General features: G+C 42.0%; 1 protein-coding gene across 1 annotated transcript in view; it reads left to right on the top strand.

Moving 5' to 3' along the window:
- The first annotated feature begins 4,331 nt into the window (after positions 1-4,331).
- Positions 4,332-22,703, top strand: part of ASIC4 (acid sensing ion channel subunit family member 4) — a 289,374-nt gene continuing 271,002 nt past the window's right edge. Inside the window, exon 1 of the mRNA XM_066575501.1 lies at positions 4,332-5,243. Within this exon, the coding sequence (XP_066431598.1) occupies positions 4,668-5,243 (576 nt within the window). The 5' untranslated portion in view covers positions 4,332-4,667. The remainder of the gene's footprint in view (positions 5,244-22,703) is intronic.

Genomic DNA, 22,703 nt, shown 5'->3' with positions numbered 1-22,703 from the left:
CCGAGGGATATCCCCATAGTGGAGAGTGAGTGGGCGGGCCAATAGCAAACCATAGGGGGCGAAGCTAGATGGGCAGGGCTAGAGGGCAATCCATCTAGCCCCGTCCCCTCCTCCCATTCCCTTTGGGTAAGCCCTGTAACCCCGCCCCCTTTCTCTCCCCGCAATAGGGAAATCCTTTGCGGAGAGTGATTGGGGGAGTCCCCTACTGTCCCCTGCTGGGGAATCGCCCAGCAGGGGGGTAGGAGGAATACCCCGCTGCTTACAGCGGGACATTTAAAAAGTGTTTCTGGCCAGAAGCAGCTTTTAAATGCCCTGCTGTAAGCAGCGGGGAAGCTATTCCCTGTACAGTAGTTTACATTTACTCCTGCTCCCATAGGAGGCAATGGAAACTCCTGCCTGTCACACCCCGAAGACAGTGCATGTTCTATCTCTCTTAGGTGTGCAGCATTTTGCGCCTCTAATTCCGCGTATATGAACTGATCTATAGGAACCCATTGATTCTTTTAGAAGTGATTATTTTGCGTGCGCAAAAAGCACGCTAATCTGACCGGTGCCTAAAGCATGTCTCTGCACCAAAGGTAGACTAGAGAATAAACAAATCTACAATCAGAAAATAGCGCACATTTAGGCCTTATTCAGCTAATCTAGCTGCGGCAAAAAATGGCGACGATCTGAAGATTTGGTTTTCAATCTATTCATTCAGATGAACAATCTTTTGGCTCACAAAATATCTGACTGCAAAAAATATCACATAAGTGTTTGAAATCAGCGGCTGAAATATAATGCCGCCGAAAAATATAGATCTTGCCCTATATCTTCTGTCCGAAAAACGCTGGTGGTTGCCATAGACTCCAATAGAAGTCTATGGGAGCTGTCAAAAAAGGGAGGGAGATTAGCAGAGGCTAGTGCTGCCAAACACTGACAGGTATTAGTGCGGCACTTAAAAATGATTACTAGTGGTTCTGCCGGCCGAGGGGGGGCTGTGGTGTGATTTCCACGAAATACACCGCAGCTGGCCGTGTGAATGTACGAAAAATTGAGAATAGTTTATGTAATTTTCAGCAGAGATGCGAGCAGCGTTAAAGAGGAAGCGGGACAGGGGCGGGGCTAAGTGCTGGGAATTAGCTCCGCCTCTCCTCATTGAAAATAGTGCAGGGGGGTGGAGAGGAGGCAGAGAGGGCGCGGGAGCTCAGAGCACTGCTCCCGGTTCTTCCAGCCTCCCCCCTGCAGAGAGAGACGCCGTATATCGACTGGGCGTGAAAACCCGGCCAATATACGGTCGTCTGAATGCACCATTAATTAGTAAAAAAAAGAGAAAAAAAAAGATTTCCCGGGACTTGGATGTCGATGAGTGATCTTCAGGATCAGTAGGGGACTACACCTGGGGGCAGGTAAGCACTGCGGCCGCATCGCAGCATACCAGGCACAGCGCCGAACATTTCAGGATAGTTTTGCCTGGTATAGTTATAATAATGAATAATAATCTTTACTAACCTATTCCACAGCACTTTGCATGTCAGCTTGAGGACTTAGTGACACGTGCGCATCTGGGCGCCCCGATGCGCCCATCTTCCTGACCGGCTCCATTGCCGGTTATGTGTTCTTTCTTCCGGCGCTGCGGAAATTCATCCGTATCTGCAGTGCGGCCGTCTTCTTTATGTAGGAAGATGGGCACATCGGCGCCCGGATGGGACCGTGTGACTAAGCCCTGAATGTGACTGAGCTGCTCTCAGGCTATGTGACTGCTGAATGTTATATCACAAGCCTTTAAAGAAGTTGCACCAACATTACAAGTTATCCCAGAAAGCGGCCATATACTTACCGATATACTGATACAAGAGGGCAGGTAAGAATCCCACATCCCAATCATGCAGACAGCCATGTACAGGTGCAAGATACTGACGAACAGTCACTCACGCAGTGGTTCATCAGAACCTTGCACCTGTGCAAATGGCTCCTCCATTCATCAGCCTGGCTGTCTGCATGATTGGGTTGTGGGGTTTATACCTGCCCTCTTGTCACAAGTTATTGCCTATTCATAGGATAGGCGATAACTTGCTGATCGGCGGCGGTCTCAGGACTGAGACTGCCTCCAATCTTGAGAACGAGGGTCCTGTGTCCCCCTCCTCCTCACTGCAACCCCACAGTGAGGATGAGACTGCATGGAGTCATGCAAGTATGCTGATACTCCATTCACTTTCAATGGACAGCGGAGACAGTCGAGCAGCACCCACTCGGGTATTTCCGTCAGCCCCATTGAAATGAATGAAGCACCGACCATGCATGCTCGACCAGAGCTCCATTTATTCTGACATCACTGTGGGGGAAACTCCCATTGATCTGATATTGATGTTCTATCCCAGGGGTGTCAAACTCACTTTCACGGAGGGCCACTTTAGCATTATGGTTACCTTCAAAGGGATGCTTTTAAGGGCTCTTTCACACGGGCCTTTTGGCGCTCTGTATTTTGCACTTATTTTTTTGCGTGTAATACGGACAGCTGAAGCTTCATTAATTTACATTACGGTATTCAGACGTGATTTCACTAATGTATTGTATGCACATGAAAAAATATCGCAGCATCTCCTATTTTGGTCCATATTACAGAATAAAATTGCCCAATAGGGGTATGTGTTTTTTACAACGCGTTGAACGAGGCGCTTTTGCATGCATATCGGTGCATTCGACTGTACTTTTTGCGCACGCAGGGCATGTTCACACACCTCTTCCCCCTGTAATTTAAAAGGCTGTTTAGCCTAATGAGGTCCAGATATGTGCTTTTCCCCGCAGTTTTGCGCAGTATTTTGCGCATCCACTTGTGTATTACATGAGCATTTGTGCACCCTCCATAGACTGCTATGGGACCCTTTGGTGCAGAAAATAAAGCATGTTTTATTTTTTTTTGTGCACATGATAAATGAATGCGCAAATAAAGGACATAAGAACAAACCTATTGGAATTAATGGGCTCTATTCTCTGCGTATTGTGCGTGCAAATACATCTGTGCAAAGGAGCTCCTAAAGTCAATGGGATCGTGTAACCTTGCAGTGAATACACGATACTTGTGTAATTTTGCAGGAGAAATCTACATGACCTTCTTGTAGGGTTTTTTTGTGCACATGAATACATGCATGAAAGAAAAACGCAAGAAGGCCCAAATATGCAGTACATATATACAGTTTTAGTCCGTGAAAACACTGCCTATTTCAGGAACCAAAACAGCATCTGCCCGTGTGAATGAGCCCTAAATCTAACAACATGGATATGGAGCTCCATGCACTATGATGGGGTTTCTCCCCTTCCACCTCTTTGGCAGGCGGCTAGGGTGCTGGGTGGGGCTGTCAGAGCTGTGCCACCACCTGTGAGCTGCTGAACTGAGCATTGTGAAGCTGGCCGCCAGAGCTCAGAATCCAAGGTGGTACCTACTGTACTGGCGCCTCTGCCAAGCACCAGCTGTGTCCTCCAGAATAAGTGAAGATCCAGCCCTTGTCGTGGGCCACCTAAAATGATGCGGCGGGCCAGATTGAGTTTGTTACATGTGTCCCATCCTAAGAAAAGCTCATTAGTCCTGGAAAAGTCCATTAATCCTTTTTTTTACATAGGCTTCACATTGAGCAGAAATTCTAATTCCTGTGTGCACACTAAAATAATATTAGAAACAATGACTATAAAGAATACATAATAACAGCAATAATAATAGTAGCAATAAAATATTAAATAAATACAAATAATAGTAACAATAATAAAAGTATCAACAGAATCCTTACGATATTTACAAATAATACACAATAATGCTGCTGAGGAGAAGAATAAAAAAATAATTAGAATTTTAATTATTTATTTAAAAAAAAAAAAATCACATTCTCATTATTATTGTCCCCACAATCCTTATTGATGGTTCTGGCTGGACGGCTGTGCTGCACCCAGTCAGTAGTTGCAAACAGACAGACCAGTAGAATTTTGGCTCGGCCCAAGTTGCAGCCACCAGTGAGAGCTGAGAATCACCAATACTGTTATTCAAACAAGTGTGGCAATCAGAGCGGAGCACATAGTGTGCTGCTGCCTCACTCCGCCTGCCTGCAACTCACTGCCCAGTGCTGCTTAAGGCATTTCATTCAGATTTATATTGCTCTATCACACACACACATATTCATCTCCCCCTCTTCCTCCTCCTTCTCCTCTCTTGTGATATGGGGATCCCATTCCATCCCTCAGACAGGGGATTGTCTTAGCACTTGTTTAAATGCTTGCTGCCTATGCTGGGAGAGAAAGCAGGAAAGAAGACAAGATTTTTATCCCTCTCGCAGCTGTGCTCGCCGAGATAAGCAAAGTCACTGGGAGAGAAACCTTAAAGCGGAGAAGGACCGTGCAGAATTGAACAGCTCTTAGGAGCGGAAAAGCCTCCTGCTCCTTCTTGCCCTGCTTTCCTCTAATCAGTCTTTTCTTATTGCTTGGATTCTCCAGATTCCGGCTTTAGATCTTCAAGAAAGAAGGGACCGGAGAAAAGAAAAAAGAGCATAAGGATTTTTCCCCCCTTTGCCTTTCCCTATCCTATAAAAGTGCTTTGGAATTGGAGTGACTCGGGACGTATTGAGGGGAACGGGGCACAGGGGTTGCTCTTGGTTTTGAAGACCCCTAAGCCCTGTTTCTCGAAAACTTGATTGCCAATGCCCATCGAGATAGTCTGCAAGATCAAGTTTGCAGACGAGGATGAGAGCCAGAAGGAAAAAGAGGAAGGAGAAAGGGAAAGCTTGATCGGAGATGAGGTTCCAACTGCTACCCGGGACTTAGCCGGTTTTGCCAGCACCAGTACTCTTCATGGAATGCGGCACATCTTCCGGACGGGTAGACTGGGCATTAAACAAAGCCTTTGGGCATTGGCGTTTTGTGCATCTTTACTATTTTTCCTCTACCAGGCAGCAAAGTGTGCCTTGTATTACCTCGAACACCCCCATGTCACCACGTTGGATGAGGAAGTGACGGCTGAGATGATCTTCCCAGCCGTCACCATCTGCAATATCAACCGATTCCGGCATTCGGCTCTCTCCGATGCAGACATTTACCATTTGGCCAACCTGACTGGACTTCCTCCGAAAGACCGGGATGGCCACAGAGAATCGGATTTAGTGTACCCTGCCGCTAACATGCTGGAAATAGTAAACCGGACTGGGCACCAGTTGACTGAGATGTTAAAAAGCTGCAACTTCAGTGGGCATAACTGCACTGCACAAAACTTCTCAGTGGTGAGTCCTCAGTTGTATGCAAGCTCAGTAATACATCTTATATTGTTTTAGTCCAAGATATAGTACTAATGTAACTCGTTGCTTACCATGCAACCCCACAACAAGGTAGCAGCGGTTAATAGGAAGTCCATCAACGATTCGTCTACAGATGGTGTCGACGTTTTAGGAGCTATGATCATACTTGGTGTCTAAGAACCTCCTTCAGGTTAAAGTTCAGAATCTTACATTGCATAGACCTCAGCTGATGAGAACTAAAGATGTAACACAAAAATGATATATGTATGGTCAAAAAAGATTTATTAGAATTGTTTCAAAATTGTTTCTTAGTTGTTCCCCCCCCCCCCCCCCTCCCCATTATCATATCCTACTAGACCGAATTTAGATTCCAACAGTAAGAAAAAAATTCTTGACACTCGTCTGACCAGCGGCAAGCCTTCCTGTCTATAGGCAGACGGATTGTGCCCTGGTATTTAACCTACAACTGTATCCTATACCTGCAGACATCTACTGAGCACAGTTGCGGCAAGGCTGATAAAAGCCAGACAGGAGGAATAAGAAAGGTCATATATACTGTATAAGATGTAGCAGAGCTAAATTTGGTGTTTTAACTCTTTGCAGCTGCATTATGATAATGCAATGGTTTTCCCTTAGCCCTATGTAAAAGCATTGAGCGTAAAACCAGACTGAATTCTGAAAGCCAGCTCCATTTGTATACACTATTCATTAGGGAATGCTATAGGATACATTGTTAAAGACACCACTATTAGTATTTTATATCCGTCCTATTAGATGTAGTGCGTTCTGCTAATTCCTGGGGGATCAGCTTCCCAAGCACTTAAAGCTACACTTGTCGACAAGTATACAGGAGGGTCAGACTGAACTATGAGGATCATTGCATCACCACGGTGGTGTGTGAGGGGTTAATCTGTCCGTAAATTAGCAGACAAGAAATGCAAAAGGCTCGGATTGGGTCTGTCCATGAGGAGACTGAAGGAAGCTAAACATTCAAAATGTCATCGGCTGAGATGAATGAGGGGCGATGTGATTTGTGGAGTCACAATGAACGCGGATACAAAAAGTCGGTGACATTGTGTCAGTTTTAGAATAGAACACAATTAAATTTCACGCTGTTTACGTCCGTCCTGTGTAATCGCAGTTGTGTAAATTTTGCAAGCTGCAAAAGGTTGAATCGCTGCAAAGAGATGTGTCACTTTTCGGCTTTATAGATTAGTGTCTAGAAGGGGTTTTCGGACACCCCGGTGAAGAAAAAGGGTCATTCGGTCCCAAATGGAATTTATTTTTAATTCTCTTTTATAGCCGGACTCCTCGGCTACAGCGTATTCCTCAGGTCATTAGCGAGACCGCTTTATTGCTCTCGATCCAGCAGACAATATTGACACAAGTGAATGAGAAACAATGACTCAAGATTTGATAAATTCTCCTTGTTTCAGCGCTGTACTTGCTACACCGCTCTGTTATCCAATTTTCGAAATATGTCAAATATAAAGAGACCCGTCGGAGCTATCGGGTTCCTTAAACTCTTCTAACCGTACAGTCCGCAAGGTATTAGGTTTCAGAATTTTAGTGGACAAAATTTGGTGTGTGGTATATAAAACTGTCCACTAGGGGAGGTGTAGAGTATAGGAAATAAAGACTCATTAGTTTCTCTAGTGGCAGCTTGGAGTAGTACAAGTCTTGTGGGGCTTAAAAAGACTGGTGCAAAGGAAAGTGCAGGTATAAATTATGATATACTGTAGTGTAAAGATCAATGACCTCCTTGGGGAATCCTCTAGATTGATCTTTTAGGTTGATTGGAAGAAATATTTTCATAGAAATTTTTAGGAATGAGTTAGATGGACTACTACATTTTGTTAAAGACTTTTTCTGCCTATCGAGGATGGTACTGATTTCTGCCTCTATGTGGGTGGGTACTAATGCAGACCAACATGAGAGGAACTGAGCTGCCATTGAGGATAGCCGACTTTCTGACACGGTGACTAGATTGAAAAACATGGCTGTTTTCTTTAAGAAACTGGGTAACACTCTTAAATTGCTTGGTATTGAACCTCAGCTCCATTGAAGTGAACGAGACTATGTTGCAATACCCAGAACAACCAGGTGTGGCGCTGTTTTCCGAAAAAAGCAGCCATGTTTTTCTAATCCGTACAACCCCTTTAATGAATTATTTTTGATCAAGAATCAAAACTAAGCTATGGTGAGAATATTTCTTTTTCTATGCCCAAATTAAGTTTGGGCCTCTTCTACCTGAAGTAGGTACACTACAGTGGCCATTTTTACTGTAGCATAAGAAAGCAAGCATTCAGCCACAGGGCCACTCAAGCTCCATAAAAACACGTAGCCCTCTATCTGCCCATCTTCTTCCCTTTGTGGATCATCCTGTAACGAATTTAAAGATGTTCCTGCTCTTCGGCAGCCCGGGGGAGATAAAAATATTGGGCAAGATATTACCTTCATATAAAGACCTGTAATAATAACTGAAGAGGCTCTTTTTAGAAATGAACCCATAACCCCCTTTAATAAAAGGTAAACTATCTCTAATTCTACTTGAATATTTTTGTCTGGGGCGATTGTTGCAGGTAGCATTGCAAAACGTCCTAGGGGGTCAAGAACCAAATCTCTCATCATGATAGCTTGAATGTTCTACCACCATCCTTGACCATCATGAATGTGTTCCTTCTTAAATGTCCCAGATTGTTCCACAGTCAGTGAACATTGTCTGCCGTTACTCCAGCTCACATAAAATCTAAAATATGTCCTGTAGCTCTCGTAATGTCATTTATGATGGCAGTATAAACCAAAATACTAAGGAAAACATTGAAGGCCGACGTCAAGACGAGGAAATTTCCAGCTAGTAGCTTCTGTATACAGAACAACCAATGTAGGCTGACGCATTTTGGACTTCGGTTTGAGCTTCTGCATAGTGATGTTTATGCGATTCTTTTTAAAGAGGACCCGTCACTTTTGTTAATGAGGGAAGTGTATGTTTTAATAGTCCTGTTTTTAATTTTTGTACTCTTTTTGAAGGCCTTTGTATTCTCCTATAGATGCATATGCAGGACAATGACAGCAAAAACTTAGTGGATAGAAATTCCCCAGAATGTTGCATGGACAAGCCCATTTTGGGCAAAAGCTGCTTTTTAGTTAATTGGTTCGGCATTGTAGAAGTCGTCAGATCTGGCACAAGCGCCTTTATAAACTTGTTGCATATTTGCGATTTAATTAGACCACACCCCCACCTGAAAAACGTAAGCCATGAGGAAGGCATAAAAAAAAAAGTCAGATTAACAGTTTTTGTAAATGTGCTAAAATGAGCATTTGTGCTTATTTCTATCCTTATTGAGAAGCTGGACAACTTCTAGCTTTGATGTTTCAGAAAGGCGGGATAGACCGTTCCGTTCAGTATGGAGGGGGACGTTCCAGAGCTTATGTTAGTCCTGTATCGGATCAGACTTTGCACTTCCCGACTGTAGCTCATTGAGGTAATCTAAGCATCGATGTCCATTATTGAGGATGGCTTTGCTTTAATTTATGGGCTTTCTACAAATCAATACATTAGGTTTAGTTTGCACAATTACGCACTATGTACCATTTCATCTCCAGAGGGCCTGATAGGAGACGCCGATGGGAAAAAGGGTTCCTAGAAAGTAATATGTCCTGACCGCTTCCCACACAGACCTCCAGCAATCTTGTGTAAAACAAATCAGAAATTTCAGCATCAAAAAATTATACGTTTTTGTTACCCTGAATTAAACCTCATCAGTCATTAGATTTGCTGTTCTCTGAACCCTTAAAGGATCTCCATCTTGTGCAGCATGTCATTCCTTGAGGACAAATAAACTGTATATGGGCTGCGAAGAAGACTGTAATGGAAGGAGTGGCTACTTTGTATGTATTTTTCTAGATCATAAATGTGGTTGTTGGAAAATATGGATTCAAATATTCCTGCAATAAGCATACTAAGAAATAAAAAAAAAAAAGCAAAGAATATAAGGTCAGACTACACAAACCATGTGGGCTATCCCTGCCATCAATTTTCTGTTTTAATGTTTATAACTTATGGGAAATTTTGTGAAATACCTCAACAAACCATCAATAACAACTATAATACTGCCTACAATGTACAAAATCATTACTACTGGTATGTATTACTGTCAATCCACTTACAGGAATAAGATAGCTATAATACTGCCCCCTATGTACATGAATATAACTATTATAATACTGCCCCCTATGTACAAGTATATAACTACTATAATATTACTCCTATGTACCAGAATATAACTACTATAATACTGTCCCCTATGTACAATAATATAGCTACTATAATACTGCCCCCTGTGTATAAGTATTTAACTACTATAATACTGCTCCTATGTACAAGAATATAACTACTATAATACTGCTCCCTATGTACAAGAATATAACTACTATAATACTGCCCCCTATGTACAAGAATATAACTACTATAATACTGCCTCCTATGTACAAAAATATAACTACTGTAATACTGCCCCCTTGTGTACAAGAATAGAACTACTATAATGCTGCTCCTATGTACAAGAATATAACTACTATAATACTGCCTCCTATGTCCAAGAATAGAACTATAATACTGCCCCCTATGTACAAGTATATAACTATTATAATACTGCTCCCATGTACAAGAATATAACTACTATAATACTGCCCCCTATGTACAAAAATATAACTACTGTAATACTGCCCCCCTGTGTACAAGAATAGAACTACTATAATGCTGCTCCTATGTACAAGAATATAACTACTATAATACTACCCCCTATGTACAAGTATATAACTATTATAATACTACTCCTATGTACAAGAATATAACTACTATAATACTGTCTCCTAGGTACAAGAATATAACTATTATAATACTGCCTCCTATTTCCAAGAACATAACTACTATAATACTGCCCCCTATGTACAAGAATATAACTAGTATAATACTGTCTCCTAGGTACAAGAATATAACTACTATAATACTACCCCTATGTACATTAATATAACTACTATAATACTGCTCCTATGTACAAGAATATAACTACTATAATACTGCCCCCTATGTACAAGTATATAACTACTATAATACTGCTCCTATGTACAAGAATATAACTACTATAATACTGCTCCTATGTACAAGAATATAACTACTATAATACTGCCCCTATGTACAAGAATATAACTACTATAATACTGCCTCCTATATACAATAATATAACCACTATAATACTGCTCCCTATGTACAAGTATATAACTACTATAATACTGCTCCTATGTACAAGAATATAACTACTATAATACTGCCCCTATGTACAAGAATATAACTACTATAATACTACTCCTGTGTACAAGAATATAACTACTATAATACTGCCCCATATGTACAATAATATACCTAATATATTACTGCTCCCTATGTACAAGAATATAACTACTATAATAGTGCTCCCTATGTACAAGAATATAACTACTATAATACTGCTCCCTATGTACAAGAATATAACTACTATAATACTGCCCCCTATGTACAAGTATATAACTACTATAATACTGCTCCTATGTACAAGAATATAACTACTATAATACTGCCCCTATGTACAAGAATATAACTACTATAATACTGCTCCCTATGTACAAGTATATAACTACTATAATACTGCTCCTGTGTACAAGAATATAACTACTATAATATTGTCCCTATGTATAAGAATATAACTACTATAATACTGCCCCTATGTACAAGAATATAACTACTATAATACTGCTCCCTATGTACAAGTATATAACTACTATAATACTGCTCCCTATGTACAAGTATATAACTACTATAATACTGCTCCCTATAGGTTCAAGAATATAACTACTATAATACTGCTCCCTATGTTCAAGAATATAACTAGTATAATACTGATCCTATGTACAAGAATATAACTACTATAATACTGCCCCCTTTGTACAATAATATAACTACTATATTACTGCCCCCTATGGACAAGAATATAACTACTATAATACTGCTCCCTATGTACAAGAATATAACTACTATAATACTGCCCCCTATGTACAAGAATATAACTACTATAATACTGCTCCCTATGTACAAGTATATAACTACTATAATACTGCTCCTGTGTACAAGAATATAACTACTATAATACTGCCCCTATGTACAAGGCTATAACTACTATAATACTGCCCTCTATGTACAAGTATATAACTACTATAATACTGCTCCTATGTACAAGAATATAGCTACTGTAATACTGCCCCTATGTACAATAATATAACCACTATAATAGTGCTCCCTATGTACAAGTATATAACTACTATAATACTGCTCCTATGTACAAGAATATAACTACTATAATATTGCCCCTATGTACAAGAATATAACTACTATAATACTGCCCCTATGTACAAGAATATAACTACTATAATACTGCTCCCTATGTACAAGTATATAACTACTATAATACTGCTCCCTATGTACAAGTATATAACTACTATAATACTGCTTCCTATGTACAAGTATATAACTACTATAATACTGCTCCCTATGTACAAGTATATAACTACTATAATACTGCTCCCTATGTTCAAGAATATAACTAGTATAATACTGCTCCTATGTACAAGAATATAACTACTATAATACTGCCCCCTATGTACAATAATATAACTACTATATTACTGCCCCCTATGGACAAGAATATAACTACTATAATACTGCTCCCTATGTACAAGAATATAACTACTATAATACTGCTCCCTATGTACAAGAATATAACTACTATGATAGTGCCCACTATGTGCAAGAATATAACTACTATAATACTGCTCCTATGTACAAGAATATAACTACTATAATACTGCCCCCTATGTACAATAATATAACTACTATATTACTGCCCCCTATGGACAAGAATATAACTACTATAATACTGCCCCCTATGTACAAGAATATAACTACTATAATACTGCTCCCTATGTACAAGAATATAACTACTATAATACTGCCCCCTATGTACAAGAATATAACTACTATATTACTACCCACAGTATACAATGTCATATGTATGTATAACCGTATAACTATCAATCCATTTACAGGAATATAACTACTGTACTGTAAATACTGTAATATTTGAATTATTCCTGGGGCCCACCAGTAACATTCATTCTGGAGGCTCCCTGAACAGTTACATGCAAATATTGCCCTTGCATCTACATTTGCATGTTGCTCTGTCTCCACTGAAGTATATGGAGATTGCAGGGGACTGGAATTGGTAGACTCCCATTTACCCAATATGTGCAGATCCTGTTTTCAGCTTCTGCGGGGTACAGGGGGCTGGGGGGTCCCATTCGTATTCAGGGCCCTGCAGGGGATTACACCTATTCCCAGTCTGAGCCTGAATGTGTGAATGTTGTATACGGTATTATTTTTATCTTGATTGTATTTATAGTTATTATATAAATCAGTGTTAAATACTTTTCATTTCTTCTTTGAAACTTGCTAAATTCCTGTAATGATAAGGAAATAATTAATGAAATTAGTATAAAATGTGTAATATGTAAATTAAAACAGATTCTTAGTTGTTGGGAACGTGCAGTCGATTGTGAGTCGGCTCTGGCAGTATTAATAGGGTTTCCTGCGCCGGTAGAGGCAGGGTGCCGGGCTGCCTTATGCTTGTCTTACTCTCGTTTTCCTCCTTCCATGGATCGGGGTAATGGTCTAGATTAGAGCAGCAGATGGGGAGCTGATACAGTTGGCTTCAAATGCAGAGGAAACTATTTGCATTTGCTTCTATACATAGAAGTGTCTGTTACTTGCAGATTTCAGTAGGATTGCAGCGCTAGTCTTTATTTGTTGGAACAGATACTGTTGCAGTAGAAGTTTCATGCAAAGTACCATAAACCAGTACACAGTGTCTGCCTTTTGGGAAGCTTATGGTCGACTTGAGTCATGGCCCAGACTACATCCATCGAACTCAATTTTTCGATTTTCTCCCCATTGACTTCAAGGAAAAAAAATCTGGGCATTATCCTTATGCTGTGACATCTCAGTATATATTACCTGTCTGCTGATACATCACTGTGTGCAATTTACCTCTACTGTGACATCACTGTGTGCATGATCCCTGTTCTGTCACATCTCTGTGTGCATTCTCCCTGTACTGTGACATCACTGTGTGCATGATCCCTGTTCTGTCACATCTCTGTGTGCATTATCCTTGTACTGTGACATCTCTGTGTGCATTATCCCTGTACTGTGACATCACTGTGTGCAATATCCCTGTACTGTGACATCACTGTGTGCATTATCCCTGTACTCTGGCATCACTTTGTGCATTATCCTTGTACTGTGACATCACTGTGTGCATTATCCCTGTACTCTGACATTACTGTGTGCATTATCCCTGTACTCTGACATTACTGTGTGCATTATCCCTGTTCTGTCACATCACTGTGTGCATTATCCCTGTCCTGTGTGCATTATCCCTGTACTGTGATATCACTGTGTGCATTCCACCTGTCCTGTGACATCTGTATGCATTATCCCTGTCCTGTGACATCACTGGGTGCATTATCCCTGTTGTGTCACATCACTGGGTGCAATATCCCTGTTCTGTCACAACACTGTGTGCATTATCCCTGTCCTGTGTGTATTATCCCTGTACTGTGATTTCATTGTGTGCATGATCCCTGTTCTGTCACATCTCTGTGTACATTATCCCTGTACGGTGACATCACTGTGTGCATTATCCCTGTACGGTGACATCACTGTGTGCATTATCCCTGTACGGTGATATCTGTGTGCATTATCCCTGTCCTGTGACATCACTGTGTGCATTATCCCTGTACGGTGACATCTGTGTGCATTATCCCTCTCCTGTGACATCACTGTGTGCATTATCCCTGTCCTGTGACATCTGTGTGCATTATCCCTGTACGGTGACATCACTGTGTGCATATTCCCTGCACTATGACATCACTGTGTGCATATTCCCTGCACTATGACATCACTGTGTGCATATTCCCTGCACTATGACATCACTATGTGTATTAACCCTGCACTGTTACATCACTGGGTGCATTATTCATGTACTGTGACATCTCTGTGTGCATCATAACTGTGTGCATTATCCCTGTACTGTGACATCACTGTGTACATTATCTCTATACTGTGACATCTCCGTGTGCATTATCTAAGTACTGTGACATCACTGTATGGATTGTATTCCATCCAATGGGGTTTGTCCGGCTCCTGTTATGCCCTACGGTATTTTCCTGAATGAAGTAGCACAGCATGCTGTGCTATTTTGTCCTGCATTCTAATGAAGATCTACAGTACAGCAGAGTCCCCGAAAGGGACTTCTGTGGCAGATGTGTACAAGCTCTTACATCACAGTATTTATTAACCCTGTATTTGTGACATCACTGTGTGCATCCTTCCTATATTGTTACATCACTCATACGTTAACCATGGTATTATCTATGACATCACTACGGGGATTATCTCTGTACTATGATGTAATTATGTGCGTTTTCTCCATACTGTGACATCACTGTGCGAATTATCCCCTGTCTTTGGCATTACTACTTACACAGAGCTGAAAGTCATTTGCACAGGACCCTAGAAGAAAAAATAAAGCCGCTCCCTTTAAGTTGGCCATTGATGTAAAGACGTTCCTCAAGCTAATGATTCCAGATTGAGGATGATGACTTCCTTGAAGCCACTACTCACCTTCCACTGTCGTCTCCAAGACCATCTCTCAATCTGACGGAGAACAAGAAAAGGGTCAGTTGCCCTTTAAGCTACATTTTCCCGCTAAATCAATAACAGGACACAACATCTGATTTGTGCCGCTACTCCGCACAAATGTGATTGACCTGTTATTATACACAGACCCCCTCGGCACTACAAGAATTTTCAAGATTCATTATCCCCGCTTAATTTTTGCAGCTTCCCTCCACGCTTTGCAAATGAAAGTGGCAGAAAATACCATGAATGCAAATCTGCCCCAAAAGAAACAACAATAAAAGTGCAGGAATGGCAAGAGAGGGTTAAAATCCATTATATTCAAGTCGCATCTCATTGGTCATCCCACCACCGTAGCAGTGAATGGGTTAATGTAGTGCCAGGCTTAATGATTAGGTATCAGCAAAATGTACTGACCTATAGCTGTCCTCCAGGGGGCATCCGGCACAATATCAGCCCTGGGGCACTAACTCCGCTGCTCCCTCCATATTACACTCAGCTGGGGCTGGAAGAGAAGTGTAGACTTCAGCAGAGTCGGCTTCAAGGGGAATTCTAATTTCTGCCTTTATTTCCTATATTATTCTGTTTTCAGCCTTCTCTGTTTTAAAGGGGTATTCTAGAAATACATACAGAAAAGTCAGGCTCCCCAAGAGAAAGTTTGCCTCTAATTTGTAGTTAGTCCGGTAGGTAATGAGAGAACCCTGAGCATGTAGAGAGGCTTATAGGCCACGCAGTGCTCCCTCGGAAAAAGCTACATAAATGAGTTGAGGCAACTGGGGAAGGCGAGGATGGGGCAAATCTCGCATTGGGTGGTATTCCAATGGTTCGCAAGGTAATTCGACAAGACCCTCTGTGTTAGATGCTGGAGCGGGGGACATAGGCTTTGGGGCAGAGGTGCAGGCTCCGAGAGCAGTACCAGCATACATCTATGGCCGTGGGCAGGAGACGGGTGAGGGAAGCCCCATCGGAATCATTACTGGCAGACACCAATTTCATGACTAAAAGGGTGTAAAATTGGTGATCTCTGGGATACCCGGGCATGTAGCATAAACAATGTTTCAAATAAGTGATAATAATCTTTATATGCATAGCGCCAACTTTTTCCGGGAACACAAACAATAGGACAGTTACATATGGTATACAAATTAATTGGAAACAAACAGTGGGGGTGATAATGGAGGTGCAAGGGCAGGAGAGGAGGCACAGGGAACACAAACAATACTGTAATTACATGTAGTATTCAGTTTTTAGAAAACAAACAGGGACGGGGTGATAGGGAGGTACAGGGGCAGGAGATGTGTACGATGGGCAAAGTAGAGAATGTGGGTAGCCATAGGGAGGGGCAGGGGGCATATTGTGGGTGGGGGATTGGATCAGGAGATTAGGTATGCTTCCTTAAAGCGATGCGTTTTTAAGGCATGTCTGAAGTTCTGTGCGTCAGGAATTATCCGGATGTTTTGGGGTAGAGTGTTCCGTGGATCGGTGCTGCTCTGGTGAAGTCCTGTAGGCGAGCAAGTGAGGTTCGTATTAGGGGGACGTTTAGTCTGAGTGTGTTAGCGGAGCGGAGTATACGGGATGGGTGATGTACGGACAGGAGGGAACCGATGTACGGTTGTGCGGTGCCATGGAGAGCTTTGTGGGTGAGGGTAATGAGTTTGAATTTAGTTCTGTAGTGAATGGGCAGCCAGTGCAGCAAGTGGCATAGTGCAAAAGCGTCTGAGAAGCTGCTGGATCAGAAGATTAGCCTAGCTGCCGCATTTAATATGTATTGGAGAGGGGAGAGTCTGGTGCGGGGAAGGCCAATGAGCAGCAAGTTACAGTAGTCGAGTTGGGAATGGATGAGGGTGACAATGAGTGTTTTTAGCGTGTCCGTGGGGAGAAATGGACGGATTTTAGCAATGTTCCTGACGTGTAGGTGGCATGTTCGGGCCAGGGATTGGATGTGGGTGGTGGGGGGAGTAGAGGTTAGAGTCTAATGTGACCCGAAGACAGCCGGAGAAGAGGCTATCGCATCTTAAGGCCCATTTACATGGAACCATTTTCGTCCAGGCTTGTTCAAAAGCCAGTGCTCCTGCAGGAGTTTGAATGATAGTCGTCCCGCGTAAATGTATGCAGAAACCTGAACGACTGTCTTACAGTGAATGGAGGAGGGCAGGGGAGAGAGCAGGGGGAAAAATGCTGGCCATCTCTCCTCCATGCCAGCTGTGCTCTGAGTGTTGCCAGCAATACTCGCTCCTGTGTAACAGCCCAGGAGCGAGCATCACTAAGACCTGCTATTGGGCATCGTTTGCCTGACTGTTCGTCCCGTGTAAATGGGGCTTTACTTGGTGGCGGACTAACTCACGCTGAAGCAGGAAGCTGGTAGCGCTCAAAGTGATCAATAACCAAAATCACACTAAACTATTTGCAGAAGGGAAACAAGTTAGGCTGCTGTCACACCTGCCTTAGGGTCAGTTCAGGGCTTCCATCTCTCTGCTCTGTTCTTGGAGGACAGAAACTGAAATAAAACGAAAAAAAAACAAAACGATTTGTTTTTTAGCCTATTGATTGTTTTTCATCCAAAGAAATGGCAGCGGATCATCCGATGGGCGGTCCACCTCTGCCAGGGTTCCAGGATTCCTCCTTGCCTCTTCAAGTAACGGCCATCTCCTTTCTTGCTAGGTGATGTCTCCAGCTCTGTACACTGGAGACATCATCCGTTCCACTTGCAATGTATTTGAGGCACACTGAGCAAACGGGCCCATGCGCTGTGACTCCTTCTCGGGCCAGACTGATGTCACACACATGCGCCATCGTCAGTGTGCCACAATCGCATTGCAGGTTGAATGCATGATATCTCTAGCGTACAGAGCTGGAGCATCACTTCGCAAGAAAAGGTGGTTTTTACATGAAGAGGCAGGAAGATAGTTCAAGGGATAGCCGTTTAGGTCTATTTTCCTGACTGTCGGCGACCACCTCATCACCTGGTCCAGAGGGCACCAGATGTATCTTTGCTGGGTCACCTGCTGCAGCGGCTGTGGTCATGCGCCACTGTAATTCAGATTCTTTTATTTGATTAAAGCCCAGGACCAGGCGTCAGACATTTAGAATACTTGATCCTTATGAAGTTAACCCTTTCCAATCCAATTTGTATCCTGGTTTTCCTAGGGGGCTTATTCTTTTTCTGCGGTTGTACAGCGGCGCTATATGCTGGCTAAAGCCAGTACTGCATAAGGTGACACGTTCGATAGGTTCTAACGGCAGAGAGGCTGGCAATATACAGTAAGAGAACCCCAACGGACGTCTTCCAACATCGGAGCTGTACAGCCTTAAATCATAATGTCTTCAGAGGTTAGACAGTGGATTGGAAAGAGTTAAAGGAATTCCAATTGCATATAGTATAGGAATAGACACATTTCTATAGATTTTAGATATCAGTTGGATTCATTTTCTACAAACGGGCCACTAAAAATGTAAAAAAAATATCACAAAAAAAAACAACTATTTTTGGGGGAGGATTGGCTCCTCAGGGGCGGGACCATAACATATATGAATCTGGTGCCATGAATATGATGCGGAAATATTCATGGGTTGAAAAAAGTACTTGATTGTCATCACTGCTGCAGTGTTGTAGTAGGAAGGTCTACTGATCTTCAATATCAGGACCAGCATGTCAGAAGCCCCGCCCCCAAGGATGCCATGTTGTCATGCTGTGGTGCTGCTGCCACATATGTATACCTATTAGAGTTCTTTCAACCATCTGTACTGTTCACCTTTTCATTTGTTACTACAGCCCATAGACGAGTGCTTGAGCAGCCGCATTAATGTCCTTAATATTCCACGACTTGGCCTCTAGTAAATAGCGTCCTTCTGACTTGGCATTTTCGCTGTGACATTTTCCCTCTCTTTGTTTAGAACATTAGCAGCTTTGCTCTTTGCAACTATTTTCTCGAAGCGTTATTAGCACCGTCACAGGGAAGAAATACAGTGAATAAAAGGGGCTATGGGCCGCAAAGTGATAACATTCGGTATTAGGATGTGGGGGTCAGGTAAACGCCCCAAGACAAACACATTTTTTTTGAAGAAAGTATGGAAGCCACACCCAATCAAAACCAAGTATGTTACTTCTCATGGTCCACTTATATTCTCATCTGGGAACGCCCCAAAATGTATAGACACGCCTCTTTTCATGCAAAATTTGCATAAAGCCCACCCCTTGTGTGGCTCTATTGGCAAGTGTGCAATCTATATATTAACAAGTCTATCCGTTGCTGCGAGACAGCCCACTGCCCTCTGCAACATCATTATATTCATCTCCTGAAATACTCTGTGCTGCTGGGAAACCCTGATCTTTCCACTATCGCTGCTAAATTCCTCTTTTTTTGAGTAGACAGAAGAGCACTGCTTCACACAAGGTCAGCACATGTACAGGGGTGGACAAAAATATGGAAACACCGTACAAAATACATGGGTTTTAATCATTAGCACTGAGCTGCCCTTTTGACTCCTGCTTGGCTTAGAGCTTTTCTGCCAAATTTTGTGTTTACTTCACCTCTTGCCCTGCTCTGGGTGGTTTTAGGAGACAGCTAGTAACAGCAGCTGAGTGGCTCCAACCCCTGACCAATGGAACCTAATTGCTCAATCGATGTTGACTTCTGCGCGGCAACATCTGTGCCATACTACCCCCACTTAAAATTGGTATCTACATGTCTTATTGAAATAAGGCATGCAGTTAATACAGTGTTTCCATATTTTCGTCCACCGCCTATATCTCCTGACATACTCTGTGCTGCTGTAATACCCTAATTTCCGTAATTTCCACTATCTTAATTTAGAGCACTCATTTGCACCTCACGTCAGGACTTCACATTCAGCCCGTCACATTCAGTTCTATCACATGAGTGAACAGGTCTCTACCTTCCATAAGATCAGCAAAAATGGTCTACTGAAATACTCTGTACTACAGTTTTAAGGGCAATAAAAGGAAGTCTTAGTTAATGTATCCTGTGTTAATGATTCTTTATATCCAGGGTTAATTCCCACTGACAAGTAACCATTTTCAGATTGGAGTAAATCTGTCCGTCTGCCTAATGGCGGGTGATACGCTCTGCCAATCACGCCGCTGTCGCATCCTCGTGTCTTCCAGAGGATCCCTGCTGTGCCAAGCACTGAGCACAATCAAATGTCTCGCTGCCAGCCACTTACTTACCTAAAGAGATCTGGTTGAACCCGTAGTCGCACATTCTCATCTCACGCTGCCTCGTCTTCACTTTCCCCCCAGCTGCGTGGGCAGCGCAAGCCCCTCCGGATAAATAAGGCCGGCTTTATTATGGCAGCATCATGGCATTGCTGTGGTGATGGCTGAGATCCATATCCTTGGTATCTCATTATGTATGCCATATAAGGCGCAACTGCATCGGACAGTATGCTATTCGTAAAGTGCGCCATACTTGTATTGTACAAATGGCAGTGAGGTGGTCACATGGTTGCAATGTAATTAAAAATAAAAATGGCGCCAGGTTAGACCATAATAAAGCTTACTGCATGAGTTCAAGTAGTGTTGGGTCATCTTGATAAAAATTGTTGCAAATAGCGCCATTTAGGGAACTGAAGTACAAAATAAGTACAAAATACTGTACCACAGTATGGAAGTTCTAATTGTGGATTGTATTTTTGCCATCAGTAATGTGTATCATATGGTAGCGTGAATTATGTGTACTCTATGGCAGCATTTGTATTGTGTGATCGTATTATTTTTTTGTACTGTATGGTAGCATTATTAGTGTGTACCATGTGGTGGTATTATTTATGTGCACTGTGTGACAGCTTTATTAAAGTGTGGCTACATTATATGTTCTGTATGGAAGCATTATCATATTATACTGTGTGGTAGCTTCGTTTATGTGTACTGTATGGTAGCATTACTGTGCCCTATATAGTGGTATTCATGTATACTGTATGGTGGCATTATATATGTACAGTACACTATATGGCAGCATTATTATGGTGTACTGTGTGGCGGTATTATTTATTTGTACCACACTAAAGCATTATTATATTATATTATGTGGTAGCTCTCTTTATCTGTACTGTATGGCAGCATTACATGAATTAGTGGTATTCGTGTATACTGTATGGTAGCATTATTATGGTGTGCTGTGTGGTGGTATTATTCAAAGTGTACCATATTGAAGCATTATTATATAATACTGTGTGGTAGCTTTATTTATGAGTATTGTAGCATTACTGTGCACTATATAATGGTATTTATGTATACTGTATGGCAGCATTATATTTGTACAGTATATGGCAGCATTCCTATGGTGTACTGTGTGGTGGTATTATTTATGTGTACAGTATGTAAACAGTATTATGTTATACTATGTGCTAGCTTTATTTATATGTACTGTATGGTAGTGCTATATATGTACAGTACACTGTATGGCAGCATTCTTATGGTGTGCTGTGTGGTGGTATCATGTATGTGTACCATATGGAAACAGTATTATGTTATACTATGTGCTAGCTTTATTTATATGCACTGTACGGTAGCGTTATATATGTACAGTACACTATATGGCAGCATTATTATGGAGTACTGTGTGGCGGTATTATTTATGTATACCGTATAGAAACAGAATTATGTTATACTGTGTGCTAGCTTTATTTATATGTACTGTATAGTAATGTTATATATTTTCAGTACACTGCATGGCAACATTGCAATGACCATGTCTATCTAGTCTGGGTCATGGCGCCACATATGTATCAGTTAGTGAGTCCACCCCCCCCCCCCCCCTCCTCTGCCAATACATCCGTTTACTTTAAAAGTGAAAAATAAACGGGTTCTCCAAGGATCCTCGTCTTCCAAACTCTTAGAATAGTTTGTTAAAATTGCAAGGTAAATGCACAAAATTACAGATGCAGCCTGGGAATAGAGGGGATCTGAGAACGCTGCTGTCATGGCGGTCTCGATAAAACGGGATATTAAGGTTCGTAGATGATGAGGTTTTCGGAATTGACAGATGACAGCGTCAGGCTCATTATCATGGGACGCGCGCGATAATCCATCCTAATATAGGAGACAACTCTGCAATATGCCGGTTATTAGCGCTCACCGACACTCCGTTCTACCAGGACAACAAAAGGTCACAATTAGGACGACTTCAACAAGACGGATTTGCTCGCGCAATATGCAGTGAATAGTACCAATTTCTTTCCATGGGTTTGTTCAATAGCACATACTTCCTGCGCATTTGCACTCCAAAGGTCCCCATTGTGGTCGGTGGTTGGTGCACAAATGCGAGGAGATGCGTGAAACACTGCGTCAATCCGCTGGAAAAAGAACCCAACTGAAACTAATTAACTATTTCCATCAGTGCGTTTGTTTGCCGCGTGCGAATGTACACGTCCTGCGGGCCGAAAAAGTGCAGTGAAATACGTCGATACAAGCGCAAAAAGCCTCGTTCATAGCACAAAAAAGCTGCGCTAAGGCGTGCACAATTGCGTATAGCTAGCTTTGCAATAAGGGTGCATTCAAATGGGCGTATGCGTTTGTCCGTGGCTGTGCTGTTGCCTTTTTTTTTCTGCCAATCGGCATTCTCTTACACTTGCGTGGATGCACAGCGTATTCATGTACATGAAATAACATTGAGATTGTCCGTAAATACACAGCG

Source organism: Eleutherodactylus coqui, chromosome 8 (genome assembly GCF_035609145.1).
Source record: "Eleutherodactylus coqui strain aEleCoq1 chromosome 8, aEleCoq1.hap1, whole genome shotgun sequence".
In the NCBI taxonomy this organism is placed as follows: domain Eukaryota; kingdom Metazoa; phylum Chordata; class Amphibia; order Anura; family Eleutherodactylidae; genus Eleutherodactylus; species Eleutherodactylus coqui.
This window is presented reverse-complemented; position numbering and strand designations above follow the sequence as displayed.